Source organism: Nannospalax galili, unplaced genomic scaffold, assembly GCF_000622305.1.
Source record: "Nannospalax galili isolate Female #2095 unplaced genomic scaffold, S.galili_v1.0 scaffold5, whole genome shotgun sequence".
In the NCBI taxonomy this organism is placed as follows: domain Eukaryota; kingdom Metazoa; phylum Chordata; class Mammalia; order Rodentia; family Spalacidae; genus Nannospalax; species Nannospalax galili.
The window spans coordinates 2,368,652-2,383,807 of record NW_008353126.1 but is presented as its reverse complement, the minus strand read 5'-3'; the positions used below and the strand labels follow the sequence as shown (position 1 = coordinate 2,383,807).

Here is a 15,156-nt window from a genome sequence, read left to right as displayed (position 1 = left end):
TTCATTTCCTATGAGACTGTGGCGAAGGTAGAGGCAGACTTTTGTGTCTTGTGTGAAGGTGGGAAGAAATGTTTTCAGCTGAGAAGAAAGGTGGCTTATTAAGGTACTTTCCCCACCTTAACAAGAAAAATGACACATCTGATGCGAAATTTCCCTATGCCAAGGCTTCAGTAGCAGCTCTTCCAGTAGCGAAAATATTCATTAGAAAAAAGAAGCCAAAATGATGGATGGAGTCAGGGTCTAGCCAGGGTTTGGGAAGAGGCGGTGCAGAGTATCGACTGTAGTTCTCACGAGGAGAAAGATGGAACAGCCGAGACGCTACAAACACCAGCAGCCTCGGGCCACCCTAGTTCTGGAGCTGGTTCTGGTTCAGAGATAGTCTTCTGTCATCCTGACAGGTGATCTTGGCCAGCTCAGCTAGGTCCTCCCAAACCCAGACAACGGCACTCCATCCGTCTGTTCTGCAACAAGGCAACGTGGGTTTCCCCGCAGAGAAACGACAGAGGAGCTGAGGCCCTCCCCCACTTCAACCCCTGTGTCCTTCAACACATCCTACAGACCTCCTCCCCTTGCCCTTCTGATTCACTGCGCCCACCTCCCTGCACCTACCCTATTCGATCTACAGGGGAGCGGAGTCGCTTCGTGGCCGCCAGCCCAGGAAGGGGCGTCAGCCAGCTGGCGGATACACAGCTTTAGAGGGGCGTCTTGAACAGAGAGAGGTTTGGGGCTCGTATGTGCGCAATAAGCTTGGGAGAGTGCGCTGGTGGCACAAAGAACGTGTGCCCAGGGTTAGAAGAGGAGATCCCGAGGCTTTGGTTTCTTCTTTTCGCTCTCCAATTGTGCTTTTCGGGAGGGATCCCTCAGCCAGCTCCGTAGGCATCATCGCCCCTTCGAAACTACACTTCCCAGAAGGCTATGCGAGAGTGAGGAGGCGGTGGTGGCAGGAGACCTGAGCTGCGCTTGCGCACAGGGTGAGCTGGAAAGGTAGGGGCAGAGGGAGGCGTGCCCCCGGCGGGGCATGGGGGGAGGGGGCCGCGCGGCGGCGGCGCCGGGGCGGGCGCGCGTCCGTGGCGGTGATGGCGGTGCGTGAACGCGCGGCGGCAGCAATGGCCGCTCTGGAGCGGCGGGTGCCGAGTCTCGATGACTTCGCGGGACAGAGCTGGAGCTCATGGGTGGAGCGGGCCGACCTGCCTACGGCCGACGGTGAGTACAGCCACACTAGAGTCCGGGACCCCATCAGTATCTCCCCTCCCCCCCCTCAGGGCCCCCTCCAGCTGAGGGGAACCGCCGACTAGAGCCTCCGTCCGACTCCCCGGCCCCCCAAACAAAGGACCCACCGGGTCCTAGTGCCCGCCTGCTCAGCTACCTTCGCGCCTCTGGGTCCTAGCGCCGGCTCATCGCTCGCAGCCCACCCTGCCCACCTCTGCCTCTGAGGGTGCCCAGTACTTGCCCCCACATTTACTTGCCTTTATCTTTATCCTTATCTGCTGGCCTCCAGCTTCCACTCCTCCTGCACCTGCTCCGGCTTTCCCCATCTGCAACAGTCCTCTCCACGTGTTTCCCACGCACCCCACTTCTATGCCCCCCCTCCACCCCCTTGATCCTTTGCCTTTTGCTCCGCACCTTCGTCCCCTTTTCAGCGTTTGCCTGCCTGCTGCAGTGCTCTTGGACCCCCGTCCCCTCCGCTTTAGTTCGTTTATCCATCCATCCATCCTTCCTCTCTCCCTCCTTCAGTTCATCCATCCATGCCTCTAACCCTCCGTCCTTTCCCGGGCCTCTTGCCCTGCCTTTTGGCTCTCTCTCCCTTGACCCCTATCTTACATAGGCCCCTGAGTACCTTTGGTGAGCAGGCCTGAAAGCCCCTTCTGATCTTTGTCTCCTGGGCCCCAGGGAGCACCTGGCCTCGTGGCCTTTGGGGGTGACAGCAGACATCATGCCCCTGAAGAAGTTTGCAAGTGAGAAGAGCTGGAGGAGATCTCATGGAGCAGTCTCTAATGACACTTGTTCTCTTTTGAGACATCTGACTTCCAGCTCTGTCTGTCCATCATTCCGCATACTTGCATTTAAGGGACTTAAAAGAGTGGGAGCTGCCCCTTGTCTTTTGCATGTCTAACCGACCACCACTTATAGCTGGGTATTATATAAGATTGTCCATAATCTTCTCATCCTAGAGAGGGGCAAATCTGTTAGCGAGCATCAGAGAGCAGACCTAGGTGGGAATACAGGCCACCCTGGGACTGCCCCATGCTGAGTGGGCTAAGATGGGGCCATTGTCAGGGTCTAGGTGCATTGAGAACCGGAAATGGAGTCAGACGGGTTTGGTGACTCAGAATTGATTTTTTTTTCCAAGGGACAGGGAGGGGGCATAGAGGAGGGGGGTGAGGAGTGAGGTAGGGGGATGGGAAAAGAGCTGCTTTGCACAGCTAAGATGTTTTTGTCATTAACCCAGAAACTGAGGTACAAGGGCAACCCCTGGACAAAGCCCCCCTAAGAAGGGGAGGGGCTTGCGTAGCTGATCAAGGAGACTTTGAAGATGCCAAAGGGCCCAAAGACAGCAGTTTCTCTACTCTATGGCCATCCTATCAGTGCAGGACCTGAGAAGCTGAGTGTAACTTTGATGATACTATGGTAACTTGGGTGGAGCAAAATGAGTTTATGGGGGTGGGGATCTGGGAGGGTGTTTGTTTGGGATGCCACAGAGTAGCAGAAAGGACCCATAATAATCAGTCTCCCAAAGGGACTCAGGGACCTATAGAAAAATTTCAGGACCATTTCCCTTTTAAATGGGGAAGCAAGCCCCAGAGAAGAGATGGTATTTACCCACAGTCACCCACCTAGTCGGCAGTTGAACCCTGAACTGTACCTTAGAGTGAAGGGTTCTTATGATTCTTTTTAATGGGGTCAGCTCATCTCAGAGGGGCAGGTGAAGGAAAAATGGGCACATGCGAATGACCCACTGAAGGTTTTTCCAGGGGTTCTGAGTGCTTGTCAGGGAGTGTGGGCTTCATCCTGCTGGACTGCAGGCCCTGCTGGGGTAGGAGATGGAACTTTGGGAAGGGGATGGGCCTTCTGAGCTATGTTTCTCCTCCAGGGGCTGAGCTGGAGGAGAGTAGCAAAAACACAAAGAAGTTGGATGCCATGACCCTCATTAAAGAAGGTGGGAGTCAACACACATAGGGCTGGGACTCAGGGTAAACAGGACCACCCTCCCTCTTCCACCTGAGGATGTGGCTTGAAGCAGCAAGCCTGCTGGGGAGCCTCATTCTGATAGGACTGAGCCAGCCAGTTGCCCTGGCTCTTGTGACCTGTTGTTGGAGATTCTAATCATATGTGGTTGATGCCCACCCATATGAAAGCCCATATACTTTGGATCTGGTTAGACTAAATTGTAGAAGCTGGGAACATCCATCAGAAAGCATGTTGTATGTTAGCTGAAAGGCAAAGTGCCTTCTGAGTGGTGGGATGAAAGTGTTCTTTGATCTTCCAGGGAAATCCTGAGTCCTCAACCCCAGTGATAAGGGCTTCTGTCGTTGCAGACATGTCCATCTTCGGGCACTGCCCTGCCCATGATGACTTCTATTTGGTTGTGTGTAACCACTGCAGCCAGGTGGTGAAGCCTCAAGCCTTCCAGAAGCACTGCGGTGAGGGGAGCCCTAGGGAGGAGATACCAGGGACAGGGAAGGTGGAACATGGAACTCTTACGACAGTGTTAGCTGGGAGGTCATGTGAGTTTGTAAAGGAAGGTAGTTCTGAAGATAGGAAGGGCCAAGGGGCAGTTCAGAGTGATGTTGGGGGTCAGGGTTATTGTTTGAACAAACTTCCAGCATTTAGTAAAGAGGTTCAGGAAATTCAGTCTTGGATTTTGAATCTTGAAGGCTCAGTTTTGAAAAGGAAGGAGGCAAACTCACAACCAAGGCTCTGGAAATTCAGGTTCTGTTATAAAGTGGTGGGCTGGTTATGAGGTTGGGGAAGGAAGCAGTCAATACCACTCACCTCAGTTACTCTTTCCACCTCCTGGTGACAGAAAGAAGACATGGGCCCCTCAGCAAGCTTTATGCCCGGGCCCCACCCCCACCTCCAGCCCCTGCCAGCTCTCAGAAATGCCATGTAGTGAATGGGCAGGGCCCAGCTTGTAGAGCCCCAGGTTCCACCAAAACCTCCTCCAGGGAGAAGGGCCAGGGGTCCCGGAGCCGTGGCCACCAGCCTCCTGAGAAGACCCAGAAGGACAACCTTTGGTAAGAAGAGGCTGGAGATTACCCAAGATTGCCCCTGAACCTGACCCAGGGAAGGGTTGACCCTTGGCCTTGGGCAAGGGATACTACTCATAGCACGAAACTGCCAGGCCCATCTGCAGCTCCTTTTCATGTATTCCAGGGAACATGGGCTCCCCTTTTCTCCACGCCTCTCCTGGAGCCCACCCAAGTTCCTGGGCCGGGGAGGAGATGGCTCTGGGCTAGAGTCCAGACCCCAGGCCCAGTCTCTCCACTTCCCAGCCCATACCCTCTCTCCATGTGTAGCCTTTTCGTGCCTGTGGTGAATCTGGAGAAGATGTCCAGTCTCCCGAAGCCTGATGGACATGGAATCAGGGTGGCCCCACCCTCTGCTTTCCTCAGTCAGCCAGGAGGCCTCCCCAAGGATTCCCCTGGAAAAGTCCCCATGGCTCCTCCTCCTAAAGAACCTCCTGGCAGAGAGAACATGGAGTTGATACCTGGTGAGGGCTGCAGCCACCGGGCCGAAGGCAGCCCCCCAGAGAAGGAGCCTGGTGGAGCCAGGCTGCCCCCCAAAACCCACCGAAAGATGGCTCGTGAGTAGTCATGGTCTTGGAGGTCAGGAAGGCAGAGTGGAGAATTCACTGGGCTGCTTTGTTCTTGGGCTAGAAGGGTTGGAGGTCAGGAAGGAGTGGGCCTGTCCAGACCTGGCCCTTGCAGCCTGCTGGGAACAGAAGTCTCATTACCTTCTGTCCTAGTTGCTCCCAGGAGGCTTTTCTAGTCCCAGTTTCCTGAGCTAGGCTGACAGAGCCTGTATCCAAGCAGGCAGAGTCATTCTTTCTTACCTTGCACTGTTGACTGTTATCTCTTTTCTCACATTCCACAGCTGGTTTTCCTGGCATCCCAGATGCCTGTGGCTACTTCATTCTTGATGGCAGGCTGTCCAGCTTTGGACTTACAGTCTTTTAGCAGTTCCTGGGCTGGGCATGGGGTAGGGGATGGTTCACACCCAGCAGAGATGTGGATGCCCAGAAGTGTTTGTCTCGAAGGTGGAGCCCCAGACCCAAGAGGGAGGCTCTTCTGCCTTAATGCTGTTGCTGCTTGGACCCTTGGTAGGAAAAAAATGTATTAAGGTTCATTGGAACCTCTTTCCCCACAGGAAAGGAGTTTGACCTCAACAGGCAGTGTGGGGTCATAAATCCAGAGACCAAAAAGATCTGTACCCGCCTACTGACTTGCAAGGTAACTCCCATTCTCACTTCACAATGGAGGGCAGGGGGCTTAGCATAGACACAGAAGCTTGGAGAGGAGGATTTAGAAGTTATTGAAGTTATTGGAAACCCAGATTAAGGAACAGGGCTAGGTTTACTCTAGGGAAAAGGAAAGAGGCTACCAACAGTGGGTATAAGGTAGGAACAGCAGGCAGGGTGTACCTTCTGGATTCCTGTATCTCACAGAAGATTTTAGCCCCATGAGGGAGTAAACACAAGCACACACGAGACTCTCTCTCTCTCTCTCTTTCTCTCTCTCTCTCTCTCTCTCTCTCTCTCTCTCTCTCTCTCTCTCTCACTCACTGCCCCTTGCCCCTGCTCAGCTTACACCTCTTCCCTAGTCCTCTTCCTTCTGTGTTCCAGATCCACTCAGTGCATCAGCGTCGGGAAGTCCAGGGCCGCGCCAAAGACTTTGATGTGCTTGTGGCAGAACTGAAGGCCAACTCCCGCAAAGGAGAGTCTCCCAAGGAGAAGAGCCCAGGGCGCAAGGAGCCAGCTCTTGAGCGCCCCTCCCAGGAGCCTCCCTCTGTAGTCCAGGGTATGGCAGCAGCAGCTGCTCTCAACAATACCTTCTCTGCTCGCTCCAAGCAGATCTACCCGTACTGTGCACTTCCCAGGTATGTCCAGAATCCAACCCCCACTTTACCTGGGGATATTCAGCCCCTAAGCCATCAGGGACCCCTGGAGACAGGCCCAGGGAATATCCTGGAAGATGTGCTTATTCAGCCCTAAGTGTGGGAGGATACCATAGCCTCTGCCAGTGGTTTGGGGCAGGTGACTCCCCTGATCCTGCCCAAGCATGCCACAGTACCCCAGCCTCTCTGAGATGTGCCAGATTCAATACCTATGATATGACTATTTTCCCAGCTACTCCAAACCATCAACACTTGTCATCAGGGAGTTGAAAGGGTCAGGGTCCTGGGTGAAGCAGTACTACTGTGTATCCATCCATTCACTAGCCCCTTCATGTGCATAGGCTGTGCTGCACCATGGGGAGAGCTTGCCTTGCTTAAGGAGACACATGTGTATCTGCCTGTAACATAAGAGACAGACATGAAACAGGCTTAGCGCCCAGACAGGCTCATAGGAATTTGTGATGCAGGAAGGGGCCTGAGAGAGCTGACTGGGCTGACCAGAGCTGGGTACCATTAAGCCTTGGAAGATTTTCTGGAGAAGGCAAATCTGGAGCATTTTCCCCCTGAGAAGGCAGTCCCTGTGATATGAAGGGCCTGGAGAGAGAATCCCTTGGGAGCTGTAGCCCTTTTACTCTTTGAGCTCTATCACATCTTCCTGTCCTTTCCCCCTTCCTCTTCCTCTGATTATCCAGCAGGGTGTGTCTGCCCCAGCTGAATATTTGAGCATGGTAGATTCAGGAACATCCACTTTAGTTATATAATCCTTGCATCCCCTTTGGCCCTTCCAGGTCCCGGGCCTCCTCTGAGAGTGAGTTAGATGATGAAGGTCCCTGTGGTGGTGGTGATGGAGATCCGGGCCTGTTCCCCTTCCCTCTGCCCCGGGGTGGCACCCAGGCCTCCAGTGAGGAGAGTGAAGAGGAGGGACTGTCTGATGACCTCCACCTCTCCCCTGACTGCCATTACACAACCCGGCCCCCAAGACCACAGGCGGTAAGGATGTGGGGCAGTGACCTGGGGTGGAGGGTGACCCAGCCCTCCTGGCCCAGTGTATAGGGAGGAGGCCAAGTCTATGTGCAGATGCCCTCCTGCACCTCAGGCCCCACCAACCTTGTTCCTCTTTTCTGCCTCCAGTTTTGCACCTTTGGAAGCCGACTGGTGAGCCCAGGATGCTATGTGTTTAGCCGCCGGCTGGACCGGTTCTGCTCAGCACTCAGCTCCATGCTGGAACGGCACCTCAGCTCACACATGTGGAAGTGAGTTTCATGGACCCAGAACTTCCTTTCTCAGGCTGGATGTAGATGAGCTTCATAGGCCCCAGCCTTTCACACATATTCTCTGGTGTGCTTTGGCTGATTGCCAGGAAGACCCCAGACGGGGTGTGGCATGAAGAGGATGAGACTTGGCAGTCCTGACAGGGTGTGAATGGGTGGTATGAGGTTGAATCTAGTCTCTTATCCATCACTTCCAGTACCTTTCAGGTAATGTAGGATGAGGGAATGCCCAAACTGAGGCCAAAAATGAGTTGTTATTGGTCTTACACACTAGTTCATATTTTTATACTGTAATAGGTCATTCCTTCTAGTGCCTTCTTCAGCCCTCAGTTCCAGTGTCTCCCAGCAGATGGCAGCAGCTCTGGGACATTGCCAGTTTCTCTGAAGGCACAGAGACTGGTGTGTGTTGGGGAGGCCCTGGTGTTTGCTTGGTAATCATGGTAGGGCTCTCTTTTTGCTGCAGGAAGATCCCGCCAGCGGCTGAACCTCCATCCCATCTTGTCAGTTCCCCTTTATCTGATCCCCTAAGCCCATCCTCTATGAGCAGCTGCCCCCGACTTCCAGGCCCAGCCCCCAGACCTGCCTGCCCAGCCTCCACACCCCCCACCAAGGACAGCCTTGTCTCTAGCTACCCTGCAGGCTCCCCCAGTGTAGCAGCTGCCTGCAGCCAGGCAGAGTGCATGGGCGGTAGCCAAGCTATCACCTCACCATTACCTGCCAATACACCATCGCCGTCCTTCAGCAAGCTGCCACCATCGAAAGCCAGCAAGTCATCCAAAGGCAAGGATGGAGCGGAGGTGGAAGCCCCTTCTCGAAAGCGGAAGTTGTCCCCTGGCCCTACCACTTTCAAACGGACCTGCATCCTGGAGCCTGCTGGAAAAGGCAAACCCTCTGGCTGCCGGGGTCTCTCAGCCAAGACTAAAACAGCCCTGGGCATGGGACTTAATGGGACAGTGGGGCCAAGAGTGAAACGAGCAGGTCCCCTGGACTGTCGGGGGTCCCCTCATTCATCCCCTATACCAGTCAAGGCTTCTCAGCTAGAGAACCGGGGCACAGCTGGATACCCAGCCAAGGCCCTACCGACTAACTGCCTCTCTGAGGATGAGGTAGCCAAGAAGCGGAAAAACCTGGCCACTTACTGCCGGCCAGTGAAGGCCAAGCACTGTCAGGCTGGTGCCCCTGCTGATGCGGCTTGCTCTGTGCGTCGCAAGAAGCCAGGTCCAGCCCTGGCCTTTGAGGAGAAGTGCTCTACACTGAAGGTACCAGCCCAGCTCCCTGAAGAACTCGGGTCAGGAGGACTGAGGCCGGGGAACACAGTGGGTGTGTGAGATGGGGAAGGTGCTAAGGCGATGACTACAAAGAAGGGAAAAAAGGGGGAACAGAGAGAACTCTGGAACACCTACTTTAGGGAAGATTAGGTCAGCTCTACCTAAGGTGACCCTAGCTTTTGCCTAATGAGCCTGTCCCTGTCCCCAGTTTTCTCCTTTGGGCTCAGGACATGTTGCTCTATCCTACTTCTATTTTTGCTTTAGTCAAGGGACCACTTATGAATTGGTTGTCACCCTCCCTCCAGAACCTGGGACTATTTTTCCTCAACTGAAGGGAGTTTGAGTCCCAACATGCTGAGTAGCTGGGTGGGTCAGCTGGTCTAGGTCTTTGGTTCTTCCTCTGGCATGAGGACATTGAAGGGCAAGTACACAGTCCAAGTCCCACCTAGGCATATGGGACACTCAGGTTTTCAGACGACATCAGGTTCTCGAGGGTTTCTAGTAAAGCTTGCAGCTAGGTTTATTTACCTTTTCTGTCAGGTCTTGCCTTGAGCTATCTGTGTGATTTCTGGGAGGTGGGACAGGAGGCTACTCTCCCGGGTTAGGTATGGGTTAGGTGCATGCCAACTCTCCTGGCACCTGTAGGGGAAGTTTGACAGTTGTTGAGAGCTGGCGTGTGTATATAGGTGTGCCCATGTGTGTTCCCTGGCTCCACTACCCAGGTTGCCTCTGTTAGGCTGGCCTTCATCTTCCCCTTGCACAGTCTGTTACCAGGCCAGCAGAAGGAATTCAAGGGTTAGCCATGTGTTCACTGGGAAGGATGAATGACCCCCACCCTGACCGTCTCTTACCTCTTGTCTTTCTGCAGTCAAAAGCCCATTAACAGGAAAGTGCCTGCCCACCGCAACGGAGCCGCCAGCACCTCCTCCCCTCCAGACCTGGGCTCCAGGCTGCTGTCGCTTTTTATAACTTTATATTATTTTTTTTAAGAAAAAAAAAAAACTCTTTAAAATACCTCAAGACTGTCTCCCTGTTGTGTTGCTGCTAAGAAAATATAAAAAACCAAAAACATAGAAAAGGAAGAAAAACAATGTAGCAAAATGAGTGTTTTACTGTTTCAAACCCTGAGAGGATAGGCAGGCAGACTCCAGCATGCACACATGGGCACATGCACACACAGTGCACAAAAAACAAGTTCGTGTCACTGGGCTCTTTCAATAAGACGTGGCTCTGAATGAGCAAGGCACCCAGGGACTCCTGACTACAGACAACTGTGGTTCCATCAGGAAGGGGGCTCTCCTCTTGGGGTCTTTGTCCTGAGGGTGTGTGAGAGATGGCTTATGGCCTTTTTCTGTCTTTCTGGCCTCTCTAGGCCTCTGTCCCTTGCAATGTCATTTCCTCAGTCTCTGCCTGATCTGGCTTTCCCATTTCTTAAAGCAGCCTTGGTTTCTCAGCCATGTAGGGAGCTTGAACTCTAGAGGTTACTGCTCTAGTGGTCCTTCATTTCTGCTAGACAACTTGTTTTGATCTCTTCCTGGCCTGTTGGTTTGTCCTGAAGGACTGTGTAATGCTTCTCTCAGGCAGCCGTCCCTTGGCTGGACCACAGCTCTTTGGAGGTGGTTGGGATGCAGAACTTGGGGTTGTGGGAGGCCCTGGTTCCTCAGGATTATATTTTTCCTCAAGGCTGCACAACTGTTGTGGCAGCAAGGGCTCAGGGTGCCCTAGATCTTCGGAGTATCTCACTAGGGACAACAACACAAATAGAGATGAGATTGGTGGCTACTACATCTTTTGGTCCTCATACCTGGATTCACCAGGTAGAGGTTACTATGTTTTGGCTTTGTCTTTTCGTTTTATTTTTCATGTTTAGGCAGGGAGGTCTTGTTTCATGAACAAGCCAGAAGAGATGTCAGGAGAGTGGGCAGGGGGGTGGAAATACTGTATTTTTGGAAAGCTGCTCAAAACACTGGTTTCACGCTCTTGTATCAGGGAACCAAGTGTGTGATTTGTGGTGTCAATGAAATCAATTACTACCGATGTAATTTTCGCAGGCTGCTTGAGATAGATACCCTTGTAGACACAAAGATCCAAATGAAGGTGGGTTGTGGAGCCTGTCCCTTCGGTGCAGGTTTCCGGGAGCCGCCCCATGGGGCTGAGGCGCTTCCCCCCCAGTCTACAGAGGGCGCTGTGGGCGCCTCGGCCACACAGCCCGCAGCATCCCGGGGGAGGAGCCTCTCCTGCAGCCGCCGCCGCCTCCGCGATCGCAAACCCGGAAGAAGCCTCTGGCAGCTGGACTGTGCTGGTTGGCCTGGCACTGCCATGCAGTCCCTGGAGGTAGGTCTGGTTCCCACTCCAGCGAGGGAGCCGAGACTGACCCGCTGGCTGCGGAGAGGCAGTGGGATCTTGGCGCACCTGGTAGCTTTGGGCTTCACCATCTTTCTGACTGTGCTGTCCCGGCCAGGAACCAGTGAGTGTGCGAGAGGCGGGGCGGGGCGATGAGAGGGGGCGGAGCCTAGATGCTGGAGGGGCCACTTTGGTAGCGCTGAGAGAATCGAAAGGGGGACCCCCCCCCCGCCCCGAGCCTTAAAGAGGTTGTAAAGACCCAGTGGGCCGGGGCCCGGGAAGTCCTGGAAGGGTGGGGCTTTCTGTGGTGGACCTCTGAAACGATGGGACTGATAACTTCATCAGGAAGCTGGGCGCTTGATGGAGGGTAGGCATGAACGAGGGAAGCTGAGATCTACTCTAAGACTAGGCTGGCAGCAAACAGGGAACTGAGGCTAAAGTGATTGTTTGCCGGGCAGACCTCTTGGTTGTCCATCCTAAGGCCTCTCGACCACTCCCCTACTCCCCCTCCCCAAGTTCCTGATTCCTGATTAGGCTTGGAGATGGTATCCTGACCTTTCCCCTCTGGCCAGGTTCTTTGTGTTGCACCTAATCATCGGGCAGCATCAGTGGTGACCCAGCCTTCAGCCTGTTCTCTTTGATTCTTAGGTCTTTTCTCCTGGCACCCTGTGTTCATGGCTTTGGCGGTGAGTTTGGGTATACTTAGCTTAACCCCTGGGAAAGCATGCCACTTCAGCCTTTCTAAGGGTCAGAAAGGTGGGGGAAATAGGGCTTCATCTTTACCTGCAACCTATGGGACTGGGGACTGTGAAGTACAGTGTCAGGTGGTTGAGAAGCCTGGGAGAGCATAGAAGATACTTCTTCAGTGGGGCCTGAAAGGAAAAACTGAAGAGGGGTGTTATCATGTCCTTGGCCCCAGAATTCAGGAGAAAGCTTAATGTTGGCCGTTCTGCTGATCGAGAAAGGACACATATGAGGTGGGAAGTCTCAGAAGGTCTTTAGGCTTCCTCCCTTAGTCCTCTGTTAACACCTTTTCTCATGCCTCCATGCAGACTAGAGGCTTACTGGCCTTCTTCTGTGTTTACAGTTCTGTCTTTGCATGGCTGAAGCTATCCTTCTCTTCTCACCTGAGCACTCCCTGTTCCTCTTCTGCTCTCGAAAGGCCCGGATCCGACTCCACTGGGTAGGGCAGACTGTGGCCATCCTCTGTGCTGGCCTGGGCCTGGGCTTCATCATCTCCAGCAAGATCCGCAGCGAGCTGTCCCATCTGGTGTCCTGGCACAGCTGTCTAGGAGCTCTTACACTACTGGCTACTTGTGGACAGGCACTGTGCGGGCTCTGCCTCCTTTGTCCCAGGGCTGCCAGAGTCTCAAGGGTGGCTCGCCTCAAGCTCTACCATCTGACATGTGGACTGGTGGTCTACCTGATGGCTACAGTGACAGTGCTATTGGGCATGTACTCAGTGTGGTTTCAGGCCCAGATCAAAGGTGCAGCTTGGTACCTGTGCCTGGCACTACCGCTGTACCCAGCCCTGGTGATCATGCACCAGATCTCCAGCTCCTACTTGCCAAGGAAGAAAGTGGAAATGTGAGTGCCTCTGAACTCAAAATCTAGTTGGGATGCTTGCCTTGGACTTTAGTGGTTCCTTGATGACCTTTGACTCACTTCAGAAGTAGATGAGTTTTTGCACTTCATGGCTGAGCCACAGGATGCAAAAACCCAAGCTGCTATTGTTGAGGGATGATGTGGCGGACCCAAATGGGAACACGTACCAGGTGCAAGTGGAAGGTGATGGACTTGCATCCTGAAGCCCCTACTCTTGATGGGAGCCGGAAGTATTAGGTGGTGATGGTGATGGTGGTGATTTCTTACCTATGTGCCTCATAAACATTTGAGTTCCTATAGGTTATCAATGACAGCCATGGATATTGGGGTCCCTTTTGAGAAAGCAATGGGATGGAGAGCCCATGAGTCTTATGGTCCTCTTAGGCCCTGTTGTACAATCAACCTTAGGTAAGTTCCATATCTTAGGATCTCTGTTTCCTCATCTGAAAGTGAAGTGAATGTTTCTGAACAACCTCTAAGTTTCTTTCATCTGTAATATTCAGTATCTGGAAGAGCAATGTCACCAAGTACCCTCCTGGCTATAGACCATGTGGACTACTTAGCAGACTCCAGATGTAATTCTGTCAAACATTTTCCCTTTATTCTCCTGAAGGAGTAGGTCTATTCTTATGCCCTTCAGAAATCTGTGTGGATTTGGCCTCTCAGGATACAAGGTCAGGAACTGTCGAAAGGGGCCCAGGTAAGGGTCTCCTGGACTCTGAGATAGTAAAGGCACTAAAGTCACTTTAAAGTTCTTTGGAGGAACAGAAAGGCATTGGCCTTAACCAAACCCTTGGCTCTTGGCTGGGCTCCTTAGCTCAACTAAGAATTTCCTTAAGCCTACCCCTGGGGGGTGGGCCTCAGAGCCTGGGTATGTTCTTTCCATAGCATCCATTCTCAGGGCAGAGTAGTTCTGGGCATCTTATGCTTTGCCCTTAGGAATCAGAGTGTTGACTTAGCACATTGCTTCCTGGAACTTTTCTGCAGCTTTTAGAACAAAATAAAGGAAAGGGAATAGGGCTGTTTGGATCCAAGGAAAATGAAGTCTCCCAGGTTGCCCTTCTCCTCTTATCATTTGAACTTTTCTTAGTTGTCCCCGGCCAGCAGGATGAATTTGGTACCAGCTGGGCTGTCTTCCCTGAAGAGACCCCTCCTTGATCCAACTGAAAAGTTCCCCCAAACGGCTGTCAGTGGTGAGGGCTGTACTGTAGCTTAGACCAAGAGATGGACCTTCCATAGATTGTAATGATTAAAGATTGCTGAGCCAGGGAAGTTGCCCTTACAGCTTTCTATGTGGGAGATAGAGCCCACCAAAAATTCTGGGAGATGTGCAGTATAGAGGCTGGAGCTCAGAATCCAGAGACGGGAGAGGGGTTACTCCAGTCAGTACACCATGGATGCCCCAGGTGTTCTGAAGATTTAAGGCCTCCTTTCCAGGTGGCTCAGAAGCAAGAAGACTGGTGTGACTCAGTAGCACACCAGAAGGCATGTGTCCTCTCAGTGGCTCTAACCATGGTTTTCCAGGGGGAGATAGCATCTCCCAGAAGCTCTCTAAATAGTGCTCACTGAACGGAGGCCTCTGAGTCCATTCCTGTCTCTTTCACTGCCTTCCCTCCTCTCTCAAGTGATCCAGTGTGCTATGAACTTGGAAGCCCTGAACTGGGCTGCAGGAAGACATTCTCACTAGGGTCACTAGGATCTAGGGACTCCATCTCTTCTCTCCTCATCAAGGCCAGTGCTGGGGGGCTCATCTTGTCTCCACAGGGTGGGCCAGGTAAAGTTCAACAGCTTGCTCTCAGAGGATCCAGGCAATGCCAGAAAGCCTGAGCCTGCCTGAGGTGTTGCCTCCTCCCAGGTGGTGCGGGGGCTGGTGGGCGGGCAGGCAGGCGTGCTGACAGCCGGCAGTTTGCGTGGGCTGTGCCATCTGATGTCTATTCCCAGCCCTGGGAGGAAGGGGAGTCATTTATATTCTGCAGGAAGAAAGGACCCAGCTGTCGCATCTCTGACCAGCGGGCCAGAAGGGCAGTGGTATAGGGCAGAGAGGAGGGCACAGGTGGTAGTCTCCTGCTTAACTGGGTCTGACTGCAGTATAGGGAACAGGTCACCTGGAGGAGCCCTTCTTCCTGGCAGTCCAGATTGTGGGGGGACTTCCCTCCCCTCCTGTCTTTCCAGCTCTCCGTCACCACCTGCCCTCACATCCTGGGGCAGCAGCTGGACAACCATTAGACCTCGGTGCCAGGATAGTCTTCCTCCAGCTGGGATCTCTGAGGCTGCCGGCTGCGTATGCCTCCTGGCTGTGTGCTCCCTCCTCCTCACACTGTCTTCCCCCTTCTTCCTCTTTGTATTTCCTAGTGTCTGTACGATCTGGGCTTCTCAGCAACAAGGCAGGGGCCTTAGGGGAGAAGCAAATGGCTGTCCTTTGCCCTTGTTCCCTGACTAGGGGAAACTGCTAGTAGTCTGTTTTGCTTTAAAAAAAAAAAAAAAAAAAAAAAAAAACACCAAAAAAAACATTTCTCTGACTACCCTGTGTAAGCTAGTAACCCCTCATAAACTCC

At 53.2% G+C, this 15,156-nt stretch overlaps 2 protein-coding genes across 6 annotated transcripts in view; both read left to right on the top strand.

Annotated features, from left to right (window-relative positions):
• Positions 1-610: 610 nt before the first annotated feature.
• Atxn7l2 (ataxin 7 like 2) lies at positions 611-9,887 on the top strand. Of its 2 annotated transcripts, XM_008850394.3 has the most exons (12): positions 611-1,203; positions 2,450-2,628; positions 3,092-3,157; positions 3,537-3,641; positions 4,025-4,235; positions 4,518-4,804; positions 5,368-5,450; positions 5,843-6,096; positions 6,903-7,104; positions 7,246-7,367; positions 7,849-8,644; positions 9,522-9,887. In XM_008850394.3, exons 3-12 carry the CDS (start codon positions 3,139-3,141, stop codon positions 9,534-9,536), a joined length of 2,094 nt encoding a protein of 697 aa, XP_008848616.1. In that variant the 5' UTR covers positions 611-1,203; positions 2,450-2,628; positions 3,092-3,138; the 3' UTR covers positions 9,537-9,887. The 2 variants fall into 2 exon arrangements, with proteins under 2 accessions (XP_008848616.1, XP_008848615.1); XM_008850393.3 differs by lacking the exon at positions 2,450-2,628 and having other exon boundaries at positions 692-1,203; positions 9,522-9,736.
• Positions 9,888-10,189: 302 nt separating this feature from the next.
• Positions 10,190-15,156, top strand: part of LOC103747838 (cytochrome b561 domain-containing protein 1) — a 10,138-nt gene continuing 5,171 nt past the window's right edge. Inside the window, exons 1-3 of one of the 4 annotated variants that reach the window (XM_029554648.1) lie at positions 10,190-11,120; positions 11,645-11,682; positions 12,159-15,109. In XM_029554648.1, coding sequence (XP_029410508.1) covers positions 10,745-11,120; positions 11,645-11,682; positions 12,159-12,587 — 843 coding nt within the window. In that variant the 5' untranslated portion in view covers positions 10,190-10,744 and the 3' untranslated portion in view covers positions 12,588-15,109. Of the gene's footprint in view, positions 11,121-11,178; positions 11,364-11,644; positions 11,683-12,083; positions 15,110-15,156 lie in introns of those variants that run through there. The other 3 variants (XR_003846640.1, XM_008850392.3, XM_029554649.1) reach the window with 3 other exon arrangements.

What these genes read in the sequence shown, in the direction of transcription:
- Atxn7l2 (XM_008850393.3), top strand. Translation starts at nt 1,077, where the DNA reads ATGGCGGTGCGTGAACGCGCGGCGGCAGCAATGGCCGCTCTGGAGCGG. An exon ending in CATGACCCTCATTAAAGAAG is followed by an intron (nt 3,158 to 3,536) that starts GTGGGAGTCAAC and finishes CTGTCGTTGCAG; the next exon opens with ACATGTCCATCTTCGGGCAC. An exon ending in CTCAGCTCACACATGTGGAA is followed by an intron (nt 7,368 to 7,848) that starts GTGAGTTTCATG and finishes TTTTTGCTGCAG; the next exon opens with GAAGATCCCGCCAGCGGCTG.